This window comes from Sapajus apella, unplaced genomic scaffold (assembly GCF_009761245.1).
Source record: "Sapajus apella isolate SASKATOON/1434 unplaced genomic scaffold, GSC_monkey_1.0 scaffold19, whole genome shotgun sequence".
Classification (NCBI taxonomy): domain Eukaryota; kingdom Metazoa; phylum Chordata; class Mammalia; order Primates; family Cebidae; genus Sapajus; species Sapajus apella.
In genome coordinates, this window is record NW_022436959.1 from 7938752 (window position 1) to 7960423 (window position 21672).

A 21672-nucleotide genomic window follows, 5' to 3' on the forward strand; every position below is an offset into this window, starting at 1 on the left:
TCACTGTTTAACTTCCCATTTATTTTCCTCATTCTACTTTTGCCTCACCTTATGTCTTGGCATATGTACTATTCCTTGGTGGCCCTCTCCAGCTCGACTCACCTGCTCCCTTGGCTCTGAAGTCCACAACAGCTTGGCCTCAACAGCCCTTACCCAGCGCTTACATTTTCACCTTGGAAATGTCTGAATATGCTCTAGGTGCACACTTGCAGGGTCTGTATTATTTTAGAAGAAGTTCAAAGTGTTCCAAAGAGAGTGAATTTGGGGGCAGGGGGAGTATGCCTTTTGGTAGATCACAGTATTTGTCAATAAAAAAGAAAGTTATCAGTTTTTTTTTTTTTTTTTTTTTTTTGTTGAAAACATTTGGTTCTATCTTTAGGGGAAAAAAATCATATGCCAAAATTTTAGTTTCTAACATTGGTTTTACTAGATATTTTCCCCTGTACTACAGCAGGTCTAAACTCAAAGCAAGTCCAGTTCAGAACAAAATTGCATCAAGAAGAAGGGCTGAAGGCATTTGTGAGTGACATGAAAGCAGGAGGAATAATAACGGGAAAGTCCTTTATTCTTGACTGTGTCGACATTAAGCGGGGGGAAAAAGAGACAAGTGGAGAAAGTCCAGGATGAAAAAAATATGAATGTTTTTTCTGCAAGGGAAGAAATAGCCTTCTGATTACTACACATAAAGTCAATTAAAAAGTAATGAGATTGATTTTTGTTTGTGGCTTGTAGAATCAATCTTATTGCTTTAGAGACGTACCTTGTCCAGATGTCTTAAATCAGTAGAGTTTTCACATCCTACCAAATTCACTTTAAAACATTTATTTCGATAAATAAAAGAAAAGTGGGAGAACCGTGGAATAGTAGAAAATCCCTCGGAGTTCACTTACAAATCTGATTCAGAATGTATTGAGTTAGTTGAAAATGATATGGTCAATCGATACGGCTTGTTAAAATCTTCCAGACATGCCTAAGACAAGATAAATACCCTCGAGCTACAGGACTGTGAAGTCTAGATATAATTAAGACAATTTTAAATAGCGCAATGAAGAAATGGACTGTTTTTGAAGGCTTACAGGGACAGTTGTTAGAAATAAAGACAGAAAAGAGAAAAATTGGTAGATATTTACAATACCAAAAACTAGGGGGAAAAATGCCTACAAAGAGGATAGGAACACTTAAATTGGTGTTTAAAGAATGAATACAACTCACTGGAAGGTAAACTAAGGTAGTGAGATACTACTCCTGGCATGGTGGCTGACACCCAAAATCCTAGCACTTTGGGAGGCCGAGGAAGGCTGGTGACCTGAGGTCAGGAGTTCAAGACTAGCCTGGCCAACAGGGAAAACCCAGTCTCTACTAAAAAAATAAATAAATGCCAAAGTTAGCTGGGCGCAGTGGGGTATGTCTGTAATCCCAGCTTCTTGGGAGGCTGAGGCAGGAGAATCGCTTGAATTTGGGAGGTGGAGGTTGTGGCGAGCCAGGATCGTGCCACTGCACTCCAGCCCAGGGACGACAGAGCAAGACTCAGTCTAAAAACAAGCCTTGGTCACTACCATCTGTACTTGGTCTACTTTCTAACCATCAAGAAAAAAGCTGATTCTCATCATGAATGCTAGAAATCTCTACCACTCATTTCTGCATTTAAAGTTTTCCAAAATAGACTATTCTATAGCAAGAAGAAAAAAATGAAGCTATATAAAACGGAGAACAATTTGAAATAATAGTATGCCATTGTATTTCCCTTTTTGAAATTGCTTTTTATAATCCCATATTCACTATAGCAACTTCAAAGAAGATAAATGGCACCAAATCATTTACAGTCACAAAAGAACTTCTGCATATTTAGTGTAGGCTTGGGGTAATTTTAGGGAAACTTGACTGTCAATGAGTCACACAAGTAAATCTTGCCATTTTGGCCTTTCGGAGAGGCCAAGAAGAAACTTGAATTAGTCCAGGAAAAAATTTCAGTCTGTGTTTAAGTAAGTACCTTAACAACTGCCAAAAGTCTAACTCACTACCCTAATAACAGCATTGAGTAAATCTGATATGCTAGTAGTAATAGTTTGAGAATCCCAAATTCCTTATGCTAGCAATCACTATCCTTTTTCTCATCATTTTGAAAATTACTGATGCATTTACTTATTCCCCACTGTTGCTTGGCTATGCTCACTGCTAAGGATATACTTATGATTAAGACTGAGGAAGTCTCTGAAGCCTGTATTTTCCTGGAGAGAGATAAACAAGTTACAATTAAATATGTTAAGAAAGTGTATCAGAGAGTGTATGAGGTGCTACAGATACAGTAAACGAGGCTATATGACAGAGAACCTCCAAGGGTAGGGGAGGTGCTACTTTTTTATGGAGTTTGGGAAGGGCCTCTTATTATGTGAAATTTGACCTGAAACCTAGACATGCAGAGAGCCTGGGTCTAGGAATTTCAGGCAAAGGGCAAGTGCAAAGGCTCAATGATAGTGACAGCGTGGTTTTTTTGATGAATGGGAACAGAATCTAGTGGGGCTGAAAGGCAGCGCACTTGGAGAAGAATGGTACAGACAGAGCAGTGACAGACGCAGGAGGGAAACTATGGCTCCTAGGGATGGCAAGAAGTTTGCTTTTATTCTGAGAGTAACAGAAAGCTAATTGGAGCATCTAATATATCTTTAACGATGATGATTTGGGCTCCTGCCTGGTGACTGGAGTGTGTATGTGTGTGTACGTGTGAGCTGCAGGGAAGCTGCCATGAGCACAAGCAGGGGGACCAGGCGAGAGGCTCGTTACCTGCAATAAAATCCAGGCAAGAAATGACAATGGCCAAACCACACAGCATTCATGGAGATAGAGTGAAATGAACAATGCAAGATATATTTGGAGACAGACTTGATGTTAGCTAAGAATGGAGGAGAAAAGGGTGAGGGTAGGGAAGGGAGACGTACAGGATTCTGAAGTTAGGTGCCATCCAATGGAGGGGAGCCTAGTTCTATTTTGAACATGAGGCTGGTGGTGGCCTGTGAGACAGTGACCTGAGGAGGTCCAGTAGGCAAGTGGATAGAGGTGTCTGGAGTGTCAGGTACAGGTCTTGGCTAGAAAAACAAATTCGAGGTTCAACATTCTGCACCGTTTGTTACCGATAACCCAGGCACACATCGCGTAAGCAATAATGCTTCAAATGTGACTGACAGTTGATGGAAAAAGCAAGTGAGAATTCCGCATATGGGAAGATGTTTTGCATCTGTTGGCATGGAGTGTTCACGAAATGGCAGCAGAGTGCCAGGTGCCGCGGCTGCTCAATAAATATGAATTTGCAGTGGTGAAGCTCAAGAAAGCAATGAACTGTTATTTCAGGAGCTGACCCTACCCAGCTTAACTAACACCAGCACTGTTCCGCTGCTTGTACCTCCTGTTCCTCACCCTCAGTACCTTTTTTCCTGGTGGCTTAATTCCTGACCTGGGCATCTTGCTTTCTTCTTGATCGCTGCCTTTTACTCTCACAGAGAATACGGTCCTCACTGCAACTCTGTCCCTAATGACATCCCAGATCCTGTTCTTCACGGGTTTCTGACTGCCATGAGCATGAACTTGAATCATGAACAATAGCTGAGTACCTGTTATGCATCAGGCACCATATTGGACACTTGACCCACATATGCCATTTACAGCAACCCTGCAGAATAGATGCTTATCCTTGGGTCTGGCCTTCATCTCCCTGAGAGAGTAAGTGGTTGGCTCTGTATCAGGTAGCTAGAAAGTGGTGGAGCAAGAAGTCAAAACAAGTCCAAGCTGACTCTGCAGCTGAGCTTCCTGCTTTGCTGGATTTGCTAAGCACGTGGATTTTGCCTGCTGAATCAGTCTGTACGCTTGACTCACCCAGCTCCCCAGCAAAGCCCGTTAGGTAGCTGATATCTGTTGATAACCACCATGCATCAAGGCAGACTGGCCTACGTCTATATCCTGGAGGGGCAGTGTTCCACATCTCTGTAATTGCACACTTTGCTTGGTGCTTTAATGTGGGTATTTATCATGTGGAACCGGCAGGTCCTAACCTGGGAGAAACTCATGGCCTGGGAAGGTATGAGTCATCAGAGAAACAAGAGACTGAGTATATCGGAGCTCCCGTACTAGGGACCAGAGAAGAGTAGCTGGGAGGAGAAGGAGTAAAGACCAAGAAGGAAGGCTCAGAGCTGTGTAGAAGAGGAAGATATGGGCTCTCAGTTAAGGGATGGGATGTAATAGGAAAGTGTACATAGAAAAAATTATAACTCATTGGTCAAAGGAAACGGCCTTTTTTGCCTTGTGTGAATATGCAAATGTGTGAATAAAGCTTCAATCTCCCTGGCCATAAACTCATACTGAAAGGCTTTCTGTCTTCATTAGGCATGTCCCCTAAGCACGCAAGTATGTTACAAGACAACGAGACATATGACTAAACACTGTCTGTAGTGGGGGGAACCACTTGCAGGAGGCCAGCTCCTGGGAGGCTCCGCAGTTTGGGCACGAACCATCTGCAGCTGATGCTGGGAATACTCTGAACCCCTCTGTGGTGACTGAGCAATCCCAAGCTTCTGGAAGAATTGGCAAAACCCAAGCTATCTGAAATAACAAGAAGAAACTGTTGTAGATTTTTAATCTGTAAATTCTCTTAGAATTTGGTTTCCCCGAAATGAGTTATTTGCTTTGTGATGCTTGTTACTTACTGTATCGATTACATTTGAGAAAATGAAGGATAATGTGAAATGCTGAGATGTGGCTTATAACTTTGACTCTGCTGAGATGCAACTTGTAACTCTGGCTCCGCTGAACTGTTCTGGTAAAAACGGGAACTCTGTAAAAGGGACTAACCACATAGCTTGACTGCCAGAGAGAGATGACAGCGTGTAATGGGCTTCTCGCTGCAGAGAGCCTATAAGCGGATGTGTAGTGGAGAGGCTTATTACCTGGATTCCTTTCCCAGGAAAGGCATATTGATTATGGCCCTGGAAAGGGAATGCGACCCTTATGGAGAGCCTATAAACGGACGCATGAGAGGCATCTGTCTCTGTGGTTGAGAGAAAGATGCAAAAGTCTTTCTTCTCCCACTGCTCCTCCAGGCCTGCATGGAGGCCCCCTCGTCTTGCAGTTTTTGTGGTCAAGCTGGTTGTCCTGTGTCAGATCCTGTTCCCCCTGCAGCTGTGAGCCCAATATGTTCTTGCTGATAACCGTAAGTTTATGTTTAACCTCTATTCTTGCTAAGGTGTTTGGTTTCTATGCTGACACACAGAAAGTTATCTTTACATTGTTCTGCTTTTATAATATCACGTTGTGATTTTTGTGCACCAGTTTCTGTAAATGTATTCTTTTTGTAATTATCACTGAAACTGTGTAACTTGGCTCACCCTCCTCTATTGAAAGGGCATAATAAAAAAACCTGAGGTTTTCAGGGCAATGTCAGACATCCACCAAGCAGCTTTATGTGGTGTCTCCCCCGGACCCAGCTTTAAAGAAAACTTTTTCCTTGTCTCTCTCTTTCTTTTTCACTGACCTGCAATCACTCTGAGAGATCTTAAACCCATGTTGATATATTGGGAGCTGGTCTCGCCAATAAGTTAACGTCACACTGGAGGACAAACTAGAGGACAAAGGGAACTGAAGCTACTCATCTGAGCAGCGCCTGTTCTTCCAGCAAACGTGACCTGTTGCCACCTGACACCTGCCTGGCTGGATTGGCCCCATGCTGCCTGCTGAGGAAAGGGAGCTGATAAATCTCCATTTCACATTAGTTACCTAATGTATCTATTGGCTTAATGTGAAATGGAATTTCCTCTAGAATTCCATATCCCATTCGTGGCAGAAATGGGATATGGAATTCTAGAGGAAAGCCAGCATCAACCAGACATCACTTATTAATAAATCAAATTGGTAAAGGTTGAAAGGTAAAGAGCATGGTTTTAACAGGCAGACAAGAGGGGAAGAGAAGAGGCACGGGCACCATGTCCTTTAGTCACAGCAGATGGTGACAGCACTGCAACAGCAAATAGATACGCAGTGGCCCCTCGGCCCACTGAATGGCTGAAGAGTTTCAGCAGAACCCTAGGAAGAGTTTGTACAAGGATAATCCAAATCGCCTACCTCTACTGCTAACACGCCACCTGCCTCATGGGACAACTGACATGGTTCCAAGGATTTTGAGAAGCACAGAGCTTCCCTCTCTTTCTTTTTTCCTGTCTCATTCACACACACATACTATACAAATAGAGACAAAATCTTAAATATATATTCAATCACTTCATACATTTGTTGTCTTTTATTATGATATTCAAAACGCCAGTAGCCAAGTTCTTTGCTATATTGTCCACACCAAGACCAAAGCTGAAACAGAGTAGGCTCTCCATATACATGTGCAGAATAAACAGACAAATGAATGACTGTTTGCTATCTGTTTGCATTTCAAGTTCTGATGCCTGACCTTGCCTGGTGTCTTTTTATTAATGCCCCTAGATAGAGTCTTTAGTTGTATTCTAATTTTACAAACACTTTTTTCATTGAGACATTTAAACTTCTGTACCTCCTTACACATGGCAATAATTTTTCTGATGGAGAAACAATAAAAAGTAGGAGTGAAGGAATTTTTAGAAACTTGTTTCTTAATTTGCACTGAGAACACCCTTATTTAGTGCATCTCATTCAAAAATTTATATTTATCCTATTTTTCTCTCATTTGAAAAATATTCAATATTATTGGATTTGATTATTGAATATCGAATAAGTTATTTTATATTTAGTAATAAATTACTAAATATATTATTTGAATATATTGACTGCAGAGTTGGTGACAAGATCAGAGTACCAAATAAATAGAACTCATCCTGGGCTTTTCCTTAAGCACCAGCTACTTCCTCCTCTCCAGCCATATGCCTGGGATGAGAAAGTCTACAGTGCACTAAAATTTAGATGACTTGATAAATTTCATTGCCCCTCAACAGATATAAAATTGTATGTAGAAAAATGTATTCCACCATGATAACTTGGCTCTGAGTATGGGTATGCATGTACCTAAGTCTTTGAAACATGTTCAAAACCAGATCCAAACAGTACTAATATTCAAGAGTGAATCTCAAGAGTGTTGGAATTTGAGGCTTTCCCCCTTGATAGGGCATGTGTGGCACTTCAAAACCTATCTGCAGCTCTGTATTTAATCCTAGTAATAACAAAAATAAGCAAGGACCCATGGGCCTTTGATTTGAAGGAGATTAAGTTTGTTATTAAAGAAATGGATCAGAATAAAAACAGAAAATAGAGCCTTAGTCCTGCCTTTCAAATCTTGCTGCCATCCCACATAATCAGAGAACTGATTAGTGAATTAAGGAAAGTTCTGTAGACTGGCAAGCACTTTAACAAGTTGATATATTTTTTAAGCTATCTCCAAGAATTAAAATCTCATCACTTATTTTGTAGGGCTTTATATTTAAAAATGTCATGTAAATATGACAAAGCATAAAGATTTGCTAAATATGGGCATTGAAAGTACCCAGAGGTTTATTATTCTCAATACCTTCTTTACTGTAATCAATTTCATAATAAAAGATCCCAAAAGAATCAAAAGGATATTAACAAAGAAAACAACCAGAATATACATTTTTTGGTGCTCACAAAGGTTGTTTAATTTTTCTTGGCAATGGTTAAAAATATGAGACATCTGAGTCCAAGTTGATTTGTAATTTTTAAATAATGTCTGATGTCAAAATATAGATTATGAAGACGTTAAATTTTTTGGCACTCTAACAAATGTTAATAGAAATCAACTCCCAGAAAACCTGAAATCCCTCCACTCTCAACATAGTGCTGACAATTCATCATATTTAACAAGGTGTATTGGAAATAGCTGAGTACTGACCTCCCGAGGACAAATGATTCTCTTGGGACGAGGTGCCTCTTGCTGTAACTGATATACTGCCAAAAAAGAGAGAAAGAGAGAGAAAATAATTAGAATTAGAATACTGCAACACGTATCAACATGCCTTCAAATATTTCCACCTAAGTACATCTCAAGAATTGCAAATATTTAAAAAAAAAAAAAAAAGAGAGAATACAGGCACATTTTTTAGACCGAATAAAGTCAGATCATTTATATGGAAATTAGTCATTGTGAATAAAAACTTGCAAAATTGATTTTTTTATTCTTATAAGGCCGATTTAGTTTCATAATTGTTACTGGCATTGTTCATTTTATGGCTTTCTTGGAAGACCAAATATGGCTAAAGTTCTTTTGACTATTTTAAAGATGAAATTATACTTTTGAGTACCTGAGTGGTAAGATCATATAATAGGATTCCTGAATTTAAATGCCGATGTCTCCTGACATACCAGGGAAAGAACTGGCATTATTAGAGGAGTGCCATTCTCTGAAATGTTAGTTATGTACAAAGACATAGCTGATTCTGTGAGTGAATGAAACACCAAGCCATTTCTCTCTCTTTTCTCCCTCCATTTTTGCCCCGTCTATCACACTGCGAATTCTCATCCATTTGAAGACTTCCCACCCATTGTCATTCCTCTTTCCTGGGCCCTTTCTCATCTTAAATAAGAGTAACTCCTTTCTAACCTAATTTAAAGGCAGGCTTTCAGGCTTAGGCATGGAGGAAAGCAGGTCATTGTATAGAAAGCAATTTATCAGACAATTATTTGTGATTTTTTTCAGAATATAATGAGTGATTTTTCTGCTGCTCAGCTAGTCTGATTATTTCTGCTAAAGGGAAAAGCTACCCTAAGCAGGTAACTTTGGATTCTATATCCATGAAAATACAGTTTTTTTTTTTCCTTTAAAAAGTTGATGTTATCTTCAGAATCCTGGAGGGAAAAGAATTAATTTGAGATGGAATATATCTATAAAAAGTTTTTTTAAAAAACTAGATCTGATAAAGTCTTTCCAGAAAATGTAATAAGCAAAACTTTCTGATTTATTTTTAGGCTTAAAATATACAATTGAAGGGCAGATGATCATATGTAAACACAGATAAAAATGACGGAATATCTTTTGTAATTATGGCTCCCCTATGTCTTTGGTTCAACATGGTTACTTTCTTACCTAATGAAGTGCAGACTACCTGGCTTTCACACAGAGAAGATACTATCTAAACCTCTATACATTTTGAAATGTACCACATTTCTAGGTATAGGTCACCCACACTAATGTCACCTAAGGACAACTATAGTCATCTGTGAAAGGAAAACAGAGTTCAACATAACCCTTTAGCTCAGAAGGACACCAAAAATGACAGACAGATAAAAAGAAGGCTTTTACACACCTGCTTCCACGTAGAGAAAGAGCCTTCAGATCCTAATGAGCCAATACGTGGAAAGTGAGACTAGGTAGAGAAAAGGTGAACGGCCTAGCATACAAGATCATCAACAAGTTGGCACATACTGTTCACCTTGTGCTATCTCTTTCCACTGGTTTCCATGGCAGCACTGTCCTGGTCTTCCTCCTTTAATCCTGGCTGTCTCTTTCCTATACATGCTGCTCCTCCTCCTCCTCTACCTGTCCACTGACCACAAGAGAGACCCAAGGCTTACCTTAGACCCTCTCTAGGTCTCCTTCTCTTTATTCTCCCTAGAGAATCTCCTCCACACCTAACACTTCATTTATCTCCTATACACAAAGGCTCCCACAGCTCTGCTCAGAACCCTCTGCTAAGCTCCAGAATGTGTATCTTACTTCCTATCGATTCCTCCTGATTTTCTCAAAAGAAAAAGGACCTCAACTTCAACATATCAAAAGTTGAACTTAGGATCTTTTCGTCCAAATCTAGGCTGCTTCTGGGAATTCTGAAATCCGTGAAGGAGTCATTATTCATCCTGCTTCTCCAGCTGCCAGCATCCTGGAAGTTGTTCATCACACCTCAGATGATCAGTTCATCAACAGACCTGTCACTTTTGCTTTGTAACATCTCCCAAGACTATCCACTCCTCTTCGTCCCTATCATTAACTCCCTACTGCAAGCTCTGGACTCTTCCCACCCTGCAGCCTGTTTCCTCCCTGGTGACTGTTTTAAAACATCAATCAGACCATATCACTACCCTGCTTAAAAGCCTTACATGGCCTCACACTGCTCTCAGAGGGAGATCAGATGCCCTAAATGGTTTTGCGTGTCTCCTTCTACAGTGTTACCATGTGTCATGCTTTCTGCTCAGCCAAGCTGGTTTCCTCCCCTTCCCATAAATATGCAGCACTCCCTTCAACCTCAGGGCCTTTGCATATGCCATTCCTTCTGTCTATGGCTTCTCCCACTCCTCCCTCTCTACCTCTTGTTATCTGCCCCTTATCATCGTGTCCTTAGTTCAAATATTAACTTCATGGAGGAGTCTTTCTCAACATATCTCACGCCAGATCCAAAGACAGCACCTTTGTCTATGCTCTTACAATCCCCTGCACTTTCCTTTATATAACTCGTCATCAGTTATAGTTCTGTATTTATTGGTGTGAGTTCCAAAAACAATGATCTCTCCCTGCATGTTGTCAGTATCGCCATGAGGGCAGGGATCATGTTTGTTTTTGCTTTGTCATGTATCCCCAGATTTTATTGAGGTGCTACAGATATAAATATAAATAAAACCACAGCCTCTACTTTCAAGAACCCTATCAGCTTTAATGAGAGGCCCAAATGTTTTTATGAAAAAGTGCAGTAAATACAGGGCTAGCAAGGCATCATCCGTTCAAGGCTTGGTTTACCAATCTCTGTTAGAAGGAAATGGTTAAATTAACTATAGTACATCTTCCAGTGGATACCACGCTCCTGTAATAAAGATTGAGAAAGCTGTCTATGCAGTGACCTGGGTTGATATTGACATTCTGTTAAGCAAAAAGAACAAGGTAATACACACACACACACACACACCACACACGTAGAGTACACATTAAAGAAAGGGAGTAAAATAATAATGTATATTCAGTTTTGCTCACAGCTGCATAAAGAAACTCTGGAAGGAACAAGGAAGTAATAAAAGCATTTACCAACAGGGAATAAAAAGAAAGACAAAGACAGGAGTGGGACAAATATTCCTCACTGTATACTTCATGTTGTTTTGAGTTCTGAATCACATGTACTGCTTATTCAAAATAAAAGAAAAAGCTATAGGAGATAAGGTCAGAGAAGGTTTCTCATGACACACGAGGCCAATCAAAGACAGAGAAACAGTTGTGGACATTCCTCTGGCTACCCCAGTATAGCTCATGCCCTCCTTAATCAAGAGGGAGGCTGCATGGAATTCCTTTATTCCGCTGGAATCACCCCCAAAACCACTAAGCTGCTTTTCAGCAGGATGTTGCTGTTAATGAGCACAATGGCCATCTCCTAAAATCACAGAGGAACTGCAGAATTCACATTCAGAGAATGCTGGCCACTCTTCTCTTCCAATCGTCAGTGCCTCTTGAAGCTAACAGTGATATATGGCTGAAATGGCTTTGTGAATACCATTTTTAATGGAAGTGGCAAAGAACACACACCTGTTATACAAGAGAAGCATTTTTAGCCAAGTGCTCCTTTGTGACCCTTATGAGCAAATGTGTGAGCACCTGCTATATGCCAGATACCAAAGTCAGCATTATGTGGAGGCTTTGAGGATGAATGAAGAGTCTGGGAGAAGAGAAGGGCACCAGCATATCAAGTGCCTGCCATGTGTCAGGAACAACATGTACTGAATCTTATAATAAACCAGAGAAAATAACTTTGTATCATTATCATTCTGGGTAGGGAATGAGGAAGCAGTGCAGAGAAGTTAAATATTTGCCCCAAGGCATAGAGCTAAAATGTATCCTTTTGATTCCAAAGCTCCTGGTTTTTTGTTGGTTTAACTGTTTAAGAGATGAGATCTCACTATGTTGCCCAGGCTAGAATCAAACTCCTGGGCTCAAACAATCTTCCCGCTTCCACCTCCCAAGTAGCTGGAAATACAGGTGGGTGCCATCAATCCTGCTTCCCTGGTTTATATTTCCCAGGCCTCAGGGCTTTTGCAGTTACTGTTCCTTCCAACTCATTCTCAAGATATCCACATGGCTCACTGCCTCCCTTCATTCAAGTATCTGCTTAAATCTCACCTTACCAGGGAGGCCTTCCCTGACATGCCTGTATAAAATTCCACCCTATCCCACTGCTCCCTTATATACTTTTAAATTTCTTCACGGCACTTATCGCCATGAACACAATTAATGAACAAGACATATTGAGTTTACCTCATCATCATTAACACACTTAATAAACATGACATAAATATTGTATTTATTTATTTTGTGTACCAACTCCCTTAACTAAATTGTAAGCTCTTTGAAGGCAGGGATGTTGTTCTGTGCACTGCAGAATCCCCAGCATCTAGAACAGTGCTTGACACGCAGTAGATGGTTTTGTTATTGTTGTCGTTATTGCTGTTGTTTGAGAAGGAGTCTCACTCTGTCACACAGGCTGGAGTGCAGTGGCACAATCTTGGCTCACTGTGATTCTCCTGCCCCAGACTCCCAAGTAGCTAGGACTACAGGTACACATCACCATGCTGGGCTAATTTTTGTATTTTTGTAGAGACAAGGTTTCCCCATGTTGGTCAGGCTGGTCTTGAACTCCTGACCTCAAAGATCCACCCACCTTGGCCTCTTAAAGCACTGGGACTACAGGTATAAGCCACCCTGCTCAGCCTTGTGGCAGATATTTAATGCATACGTGTCCCTTTATTCCCCTTGGATCAGCCCAATACTACCAAGCTGCTTTTTAGAATGTTACTGACAATGTGTGCGTAACAGGAGTCAAAGGGGCCAGCTCCTAGAATCACAGAGTTCTAGGTCTAAGAAGGACTGCAGAATCCACAGTGGGAGGATCCTGTTCACTTTTCTCTTCCCATTCATTATTGATGCCTCTTGAAACCAACAGTGATACATGGGAGGTATGGCTGAACTGGCTTTGTGAACACATTTTTAATCATTTGGTGAATAAGCAGACTGTATTTAATGGCCCATGGATCACAATCTGTGCCTTCGAGGAGATGCTAGTGAGGGGGACATGCATGGAGACACAAAACCAAGGTGGGCCAAGTGCTTTAACAGTGAAAGAGCAGGAAGCGATTCGATTTACTCAAGTGGTCAGAATGACTTCCCAAGGGAAGAGGCAGGGAGCTTTCATTGAAGGATTGGAAGGATTCTGCAGGTAGAGGAGAGAGAGGGTTATAGGTAGAGGAACGAGGAACAGCAGGGAAAGGAAATGATGGGCTGACTGGTCAGCGAGAGGCGAGTGTGGCTGTCCAGCCAGGACACGGGTTGTGTGAGAAGGCCATGTGGGGCTGGACCTTGAATGACAGGGTGGGGACCGTGGCTGTCCTGTCTGTAACAAGCGGACAGTCACATGTTTTGAGCAGGAGGCACCATGATCTAGTCTGTTTTAAATATTGGTAATAGGGATAAGGTTATTCAGAAGAATAAATACTACCCTTTTCTGGTCCAGACCATGTGCCAGGCGCGTTATATGCATCTTCTCACTTCATCTTCCCAAAAACTTCCAAGGTAGCTGTTATTCCCCTCACTAATAAAGTAGTGGAGTTGCCTGCCAGCTTTGAAGATGCTCAAGGTCACACAGATAATAGGATGAAATCAAGATGCATAGCCTCAATTTCCAAAACTCAAAGCCTGCAGTTTTCAGCCTCAGCCTGTGGTTGCCTAACTAGATGGTGGAGAGGTCTCACCTTAGAATCTCTGAGGAGTGGTTAAAAAATAATACAGATTCCCAAACTCCATCTCTAGCAATGCTTACTCTCCCAGTCTGGCTCAGGGCCCCCAAATCTGCTCTTTTTAAAGCTCTTCAACAGATTCACTCACATCCACGACTAGGAGCCATGGTCCTTTGCTTTGCTGAAAGAGGGGTCAGACACAGGGAACACTGGAGGCAAGGAAGCCAAGAGAGAACAGTGTTTTACTGATATACAGATGAGGTTGTGAAAGTGTGAGTTAAGGTAACACTGGTGCAAATGCATATGAGAAGGTGAGCTGATGGCCTCAGAGATTCAAAAGAAAATCAACGAGACTGGATTACAAAATGAATGGAGGGAGGGACCCTGAGTGAATGAGAGATTGAGATGCTACTATACAAATAAAGGATGCAGGTGATGGAACATTGCTGAACAGTTCCTCTCCTATGTCAACAGGCTAAATCCTAAAGCTGCATTCTCTAAGGACCCTCTGAGCTCTAGCAAAGAAAAACTTTGTAATGCACCAATCTCACAACCAGCAAAGAACAAACCCAGCCAGCGGCAACTCAGAAGAGGGAAAGGAGAAAGAAAACCCCAGAAGCCAGGGACTGCCACCAATCTCTCCTGGCCCCTCAGCAGCAGACATTTTTTGAGGGCTTATTTCTCAATAAACAGGTCTCAGAATCTGCAAAACCCTGTTCTATGCTGTCCCAAACAACAGAAGTTGGCAAGTAGGCATAGAAGCCTATTTGCCATCTGGGTTACCTGGCTGGCTATAAAGATACTGAGATGGCAATCAATTACCATGGCAGCCATATAAAAATAAGGCCCAATATCCTCTCTTAGTTCAAATGAGAGCCTGCCCATCATTTTCAAAGTTAGATATAGCAAAACAAACATCCATGAAAAAAGTCTCTTAGGCAGGGTTTAATATAACTGAATTGTGTCTCATAATCCGAAAATGTTGCGTCTTGAATTTTCTTTGTTCAACAAACACATTTCACAAGTCACATGCAACAATGTATGTCAGTTCTTGGGTGGCCTGTGAGCTGAGAGGTGATGTGATGGAATTGCTTCTGCAGCAATGTCCCAAATACGTGCCAGGCACTCCCAGCCCTGGGCCCTCTGCCGCACACCAGAGAGTTCTTAGCACCAGAGTAAGGTGTTTGGCAGGGGTGGCAGTCACTGGGGAACATGGAGGCAGAGCTCCCTAACTCCCCAAGATACCCAAAGCAGATTTAGACATTGAGAGCTCACTGACAGACTGTTTTACTTTTTCTTCAGCAGGAAAACTTGATTCATTCTGGGAACAGAATCAGACTGCTAATGGGTGAAAGCCCACAGCCTAGGTGGCCTTGAAGCCCCGGCCAGCCCCATCAGCTCCTAAGAGATCCTGCAGGGATGGCTTCTAACAGTCTACTTCTTTCTAAGGACGGTAAATAGACCCAGGAGCTGAATCCAGCCACTTGGCCATGACGTTGAGCCAGTATGACCCTGTTACTGTCCATGTTATCCCGATTTTCATGGGAAAAGCTCAAGGGTATGAGCGAGGAATTGTAGGTGCTTTAGACGTCTTCCTTGGCTCAACCCCACACCCTCCAGCCTGCCATGGGAAGCCTTCCCTTGATAACAGAATGTCAGGTCTTAGTGGAGATTTAATTACCTTGTCTAATGGCCCTGTGAAAAACCTCTAGGAGGAGATAACAGTTGCCCACACACTGAGGAGTTTCAGGAATCTGTATGTATAAGAGAAACCTGTGGGATTTGATACATCTCAGATAGCCCCCCAACCCCCACCCCATCACCCCTTTTCTGATCCATAGATCTGGGGTAAGGCTGAGGAATAATTACCACAAATATCCTTCTCAAGGGATTCTGATGCAGGGATTCTGTAGATCAGGGTTTTGAGGCTCTAAACTTCAAATGTGAAAAATAGGCATAGGCTATGCCTGCTTGACCTGCTGCCCAGGGGAGCCTCCAGGGAGAGCTGTCAGCCACTGCATCTGCTGCCTAACTGGTACTTGGCCTCTTAAAAAAGAAAATCTTTCAGAGCATACCCATGGTGGTTGGCATTTGAACTTGCCTGCTCCAGGCAGAAAGTTCATACAGTTTGGACTTAAAGTTTAGAATGTAGCTTTATTATTATTTTTAAATGAACTTGAAAGTAGCTTTTCTTTTAGGTCATTGAAACCAAAGCTTTCTCAGTGACTTCACCAATGCTTCTTGTGTTTGGTCTTGAGAGTTAGGACTTAGCTGCAGATGTATGATACTTTGGGACAGGATTATTCTATGGAAATGGCTCAGTGAACCATCATGCTAGCTTCTAAGAAAAGGAAAAGAACAGAGAGGGAAGGGATTTAAAGGCCTTCACATGGCATCACGGTTCCTTGGGTCAACAGCCGATCTTATCCATCCTTGTGGCCCAACTCCAAGCATAGTGTCTGGCATAGGACAGAGACTTAATATGCATTTGTTGGATGAAGGAGTGAATAAATTAATGAACAGTATAATTTATATAAAATATTGAGAGAGCTGATTTCTTACTCTTCTAAATTTCTTAGGCAGACATTTATGGTTGCCTTCCCAGCATCCATTTTCATCTTCCTCCTTTCAATATCACCCCAGATTTTCTAATCATGTACAGGGTTATATAGGATTGATCCTTTCCTGAATTCCAGTGGTGGCTCCTGATTGGTTTAGGGCAGTCAACCACATCCCTGACCACAGTGACAGAGTCAGGAATGGATAACCAGGATCAATTAGGATGAAGACTCAATTCTGAGACTTTGTCAGATGTGTCAAGAAAGTAGTAGACTGTCCCTCTGCCTGTTGCTTTTGGATAAGGGAGCCATAGCCCTAATATTTTTGGTTGTTACAGGGGCATCACAAGTGAAGAACATAGTAAGAGTGGAGTCAAATCTAGGGAAGCAGGGCCCAGAAAGAAAGATATGTGCCCTGAATTTTGGTAATGTCATTTGAGTTGCTGGAACAGTTATGCCTGAAACCAGTGACTCCGGGCTATTGGCTTAAGTCAATCAATGTGATTGAACGGAGTATTTGCAGCTAAGAATAAAACTTAGAAACTGCTTCTTAAAATGAATTATTAGACATTGACTAATTTTCTTTGTTTTTTAAATTAAAAAAAGTTTTGAGAGACAGGGTCTCACTGTTACACAAGCTGGGATACAGTGGTGCGACTGTAGCTTACTATAGCTTCAAACTCCTGGGCTCAAGTAACCGTCCTGCCTTAGCCTTCGTGAGTAGCTAGGACTACAAGGCATGTCACCTTGGCTGGTTAGGACAAATTTTCTTATAGGAATAATGCCGTAATTGTGGCTAATGCTTCAAAACAAGAATCGGACACTAAGTCAGTCAAAGTTATGGCCAAAAAAGGTCAATGAAAACAATGACATAGCTATTTACTCATCTAATCATCACAAATAATAAATTTTTAAACCAAATCCTATGTGATTGCAAACATATACTGTATCTAGTAAATATATGAGAGAATTGGTAGTACCAAAAATTGCTAGAGTTAAAAAAAAAATGTGTGATGGAAGAATATGGATTCCATACATGATATGCTAATGAGTTAGACATCAGTATCTAAAATTAATCTCTCAGAGGATAATTTGTGAACAGTTCAAAGAGAAAGGCTTGGTAATTCCTGGGGTTCAGAATGAGTTTACAATTTGTTTAAAATAAAACAAATTCAATATTCTGATAGCTTTGTTGAAATTTCATATCAGGAAAATAATATCATTTTAGCATATCTGGATTTTTAAAAAAGCATCTCATGAAGGTCATCGCATTCTGTCTCCTAGTCACCCTTCAAGACCCACAAGCAAATTTGACCTCTACTATAGTCTTCTCTAATCCCAGGAGACAGAGGAGTAGTATTTTGTTGCCAGAATTCATTTGCCTTTTAAGTTTGTTGGTTTCCATATGACTCCTTCACTAGATTGTACATTGGAGGCAAATATAAACCACATTTTATTCATTGTTGATTTCTAATACTTATTCTCTGACATGTAGAATGTATTTGCTGAAAGATTAAATGAATGGATGATATTCTTGGGAATAAGATGCAATAGCATGAGCTTGATAATAATAATGTGAGGTATATTCATAAGTGGTCTAACACCCAGACTCAAATAATTCATCGAGCAAGATGACCAAAAGAGAGTTCTTCCTCACTGGTGATCTGTAAGGCTTTGGTCAACATGTTTTTGACGCCACGGATGGCATACTCCCTTCACTTTTGGAGATCTACATCACTAGATGCTCTCAACTAGAGCCTGGATAACTATTAGCTGGTATATTAAAGAGGAACTTTTGCAAGTAAAGCTTTATGATTATAGAGCTTTTTTAAAAACAAAAACACAACTTGGTTAGATCCAAAAATCAAACTTAAAACGAATACAGAAGGGTAAAATTGATATTGTTAACATGTAAGTGGCATCCTCAGGACACAGAAGTACTTTTAAGACATGTTATCGGGTGGCCCAAGACCTCTTAGAAGAAGACAAAAGGAATTTGAGCCAATGCCATATTTTCGCTTCAGCAAAGCTCTCTGTGGAGGCATTCTCTCCACAAATATTTATTGGGTCGTCAAGGTGTGCAAGGCCATGTGCAAGCTGGTGTGCAAAGCAGCAAAGCACAGCAAGTCATGGAACACGCAATGCCTCTCACTACAGATATTCTGTTGATTTACTGTCAGAGCTCTTCACACTCCATTAGGAAACAAACAAACAAAAACATCCAATTACTAAGTCATTAGCAGGGCCTTTCAAAACAGAAGATCAGGATGCAGAGCATTAGACTGGAAGGGCCCTTAGAGAGCCAGCACAGCCCCTTTATTTCACAGATGGAAGAACAGACTTATGTAATGAAGAACAAGGTGCCTCTGTATGTGCTGGCAAGGAGAGATAAAAACAAGATGTTTGTGAAGTGAAACAAGCAGACTGAAGGACAGTAAGTACAGCGTAAAGCCGTTCTTACACAGCAGCAACAGAAATGCCTAACCTGACGCATGGGCTTTTAAACAATCGGAAGGATCTGCCTCCCCAAATTGACAGAGCTCAGCTACTTGGAAGGGGGAGAGGGACTGGAATATGGGGTGGGGGCCGGTTTGTGGATGATGAAAAATTTTTACTCTCAGTTTTGTGTATTTCCCTAATATGTCTTTTATGTAGCTTTGTATTGCTTTTGTAACAAATACATATGTATATATTTATATATGTGTGTGTAGCTGTGAATATGTATATGTTATATCTCCATATATAATATGTGTGTGTATGTATATGTGAACTTATGCATATATAAGATTTTGAATAGAATGGACAAGTCTGGGACACTTGCAGGCTGTGGGTTCCACACAGAATGCTACCCCACAACTTTCTGTGAAAACTTCAAGTTACTTAGTCTCCCTGAGCCATGGTTTCCTTACATGTGAAACAGAGATAATAACAGTCCCCATAGCCCCGGCATGGTGGCTCATGCCTGTAATCCCAGAAATTTAAGAGGCCGAGGCAGGTGGGTTGCTTGGGTTCAGGAGTTCAAGTTCAGCCTGGGCAACATGGCAAAATCCCATCTCTAATAAAAATACAAAAAATTAGCTGGGTGTGGTGGTGCCTGTAACAGTCCCAGGTACTTGGAAGGCTGAGCGGGGAGGATCACCTGAGCCTGGGAGGGAGGTGGAGGTTTCAGTGAGCTGAGATTGCACCACTGCATACCAGCCTGAGTGACAGGGAGAGAACTGGTCTCAAAAGCAAAACAAAACAAAATCCAAAAAGTTCTCATCTGTCAGAGCTGTGGTGGGACATTAGGTCTTGGCTGCTTGGTGCAGTGGTCAGCAAAGGATAGGGTCTCGATGGGCAGTGGTGACCCAGCAGCATCATTAGGAATGCTAATGATGATTCCAGAAGCGGAGGCTGAGCCAAGGCCTGTGTCCCCGGGCTCTGGACCCAGTGGGCTCCTCCTACACTGGCCTCTCTCAGTGGGGAGTTCCTGAGTCAAGCATAGAATAATAAGAAAAGAGGAGACGAGACAAGGCTGAGGTGATGACAGCCACCTGCCTTCATGAGGGGAGCTAGGCTGGTGACTGATGATCAGGCAGGATTCTAAGAGCCACCCTTAGTGGCCAAACATGATTCTTCGCTATCTGTTCATTTTTCAGGGATTGATGTTGTATAATATTATATCCTTAGAATGACTGGCCAAAAACATAATTCATAGAAGTCAACACATTCACCCTTGCCAACCAACTGTGTAAAAATAAATAAATAAATAAAGCCCCAAACTGAAAGGCAGAGAGTCAGAAAATCCACCCCTCTTTTCTAAGCATTTCTGAAATGGGCCACGGCTGGTTTTTGGAGGTCCTGGTAGGAGAAGGGGCTTGGTTAATCCCCTCTGACTAATCTATTTCCTTAGTGGAAAAGAAAGATTTGAGTTTTCAGTGCTGGGAGGTGAGAACATCTGTGTGCACTACATGGATGCCAAGAATTACTCAAAAAGGTCGCCCGCTAAAGATTTCTAAGGACATTTTCATTTCAGGTACTCACGGTATGATTTCCATATTGGAGGCTGGTATTCTTCAGCATCTAGAATAAAAAAGAAAAAAAGAAATCCATTGTCAGCCCAAACGTCAAGCTGTCAACATGTGTCTTCTCCGCAGGAACAACAGTTTGTCCACAGTACTTGCATACAGGTCCTGGGTGGACTCTTTTGTCATTAGGGGGCAGTTCTAGGCATAGGAGAGGGGGTGTGATTGGAAACTTTGTGGACTTGGCACCACTTTCTTCAGCTCATGTACTGTGGCAGATCAATTGCTCAACAATTTTCATAGAGCCCAGTAAATCAAAAAAGATTTTTAAAGCAATTAACTTGATTGTACCCTCCGGTAATCCTTTCAAATGGTATTTACTTAACTTGGCATAGTAAACATATAATTTATCTCACAATTTCCAATCAGACCTTTAGCCCATTTATTAAGACTTGAGGGCAAGACGCAAAGCAGCAAGTATGTAGTATTAAATCTGTAGAGTTGTGCAACTCAACCAACTGAACTCTGAAAATACGCGATCTGACAGCAGAGACACTGATGATTCCATTGGAATTGCATTATCTCTTGAATTAACTCCAATGTGTGACTTAGAAAATTTCCAGAAACCTCTCAGCAATCAGAAATGTCAGACTGACAGAGTTACAACAAAGTGGAGAGGCTGAAACTGTTATTCATTCATCTAGGAAACAGACAATGGGAGAAAACCTGCTTGTTCAGTCGACTCAACCATCCCAATGCTGACAGCTGAATTTATAATTCTGACGCAGTTATTAGAGTCGTCCTGCACTCACAGCTATAAGGCCTTGGGAGAACATACTCTAACTCAAATAGGAAAACAAAATCATTTTTTCCAAACTACAGAATATTGATGTGGGGGAACCTTGAGAGTTCTCTAGTTTGGCACCTTGAGACATGGAAACTGTTCTCGTCATCCTACACCGCTGGTGTACCACATAGCCTGTCCTTAGACTGCCCTTGTCCTTGTGTTTCTGTCCTGTTGGATTTTTTTTTTTTTTTTTTTTTTTTTTTTTAGACAGAGTCTTGTTCTGTCACCCAGGCTGGAGTGCAGTGGCACAGCTCACTGCAACCTTCGCCTCCTGGGTTCAAGCGATTCTCCTGCCTCAGCTTCCTGAGTAGCTGGGATTACAGGCGTGTGCCACCATGCCTGGCTAACTGTATTTTTAGTAGAGACAGGGTTTCACCATGTTGGCCAGGCTGGTCTTGAATTCCTGACCTCAAGTGATCCACCGGCCTCAGCCTCCCAAAGTGCTGGGATTATAAGAATGAGCCACCATGCCCAAGCCTTCTATGTTAAAATGTTGAAGGCATCTTCAAAAATATTTTTCCAAAGAGAATAAAAATACACACACACACACACACACACACACACACACACACACACACACACA

At 41.5% G+C, this 21672-nt stretch overlaps 1 protein-coding gene across 3 annotated transcripts in view; it reads right to left on the reverse strand.

The window, feature by feature from the left end:
- The window catches only part of CHN2 (chimerin 2), a 314557-nt gene that overhangs the window by 135332 nt on the left and 157553 nt on the right, over positions 1-21672 (reverse strand). For all 3 annotated transcript variants that reach the window (XM_032286670.1, XM_032286669.1, XM_032286668.1), the window contains 2 exons: positions 20262-20300; positions 7871-7926 (listed from right to left, as the gene is read on the reverse strand). In XM_032286670.1, coding sequence (XP_032142561.1) covers positions 7871-7926; positions 20262-20300 — 95 coding nt within the window. The remainder of the gene's footprint in view (positions 1-7870; positions 7927-20261; positions 20301-21672) is intronic.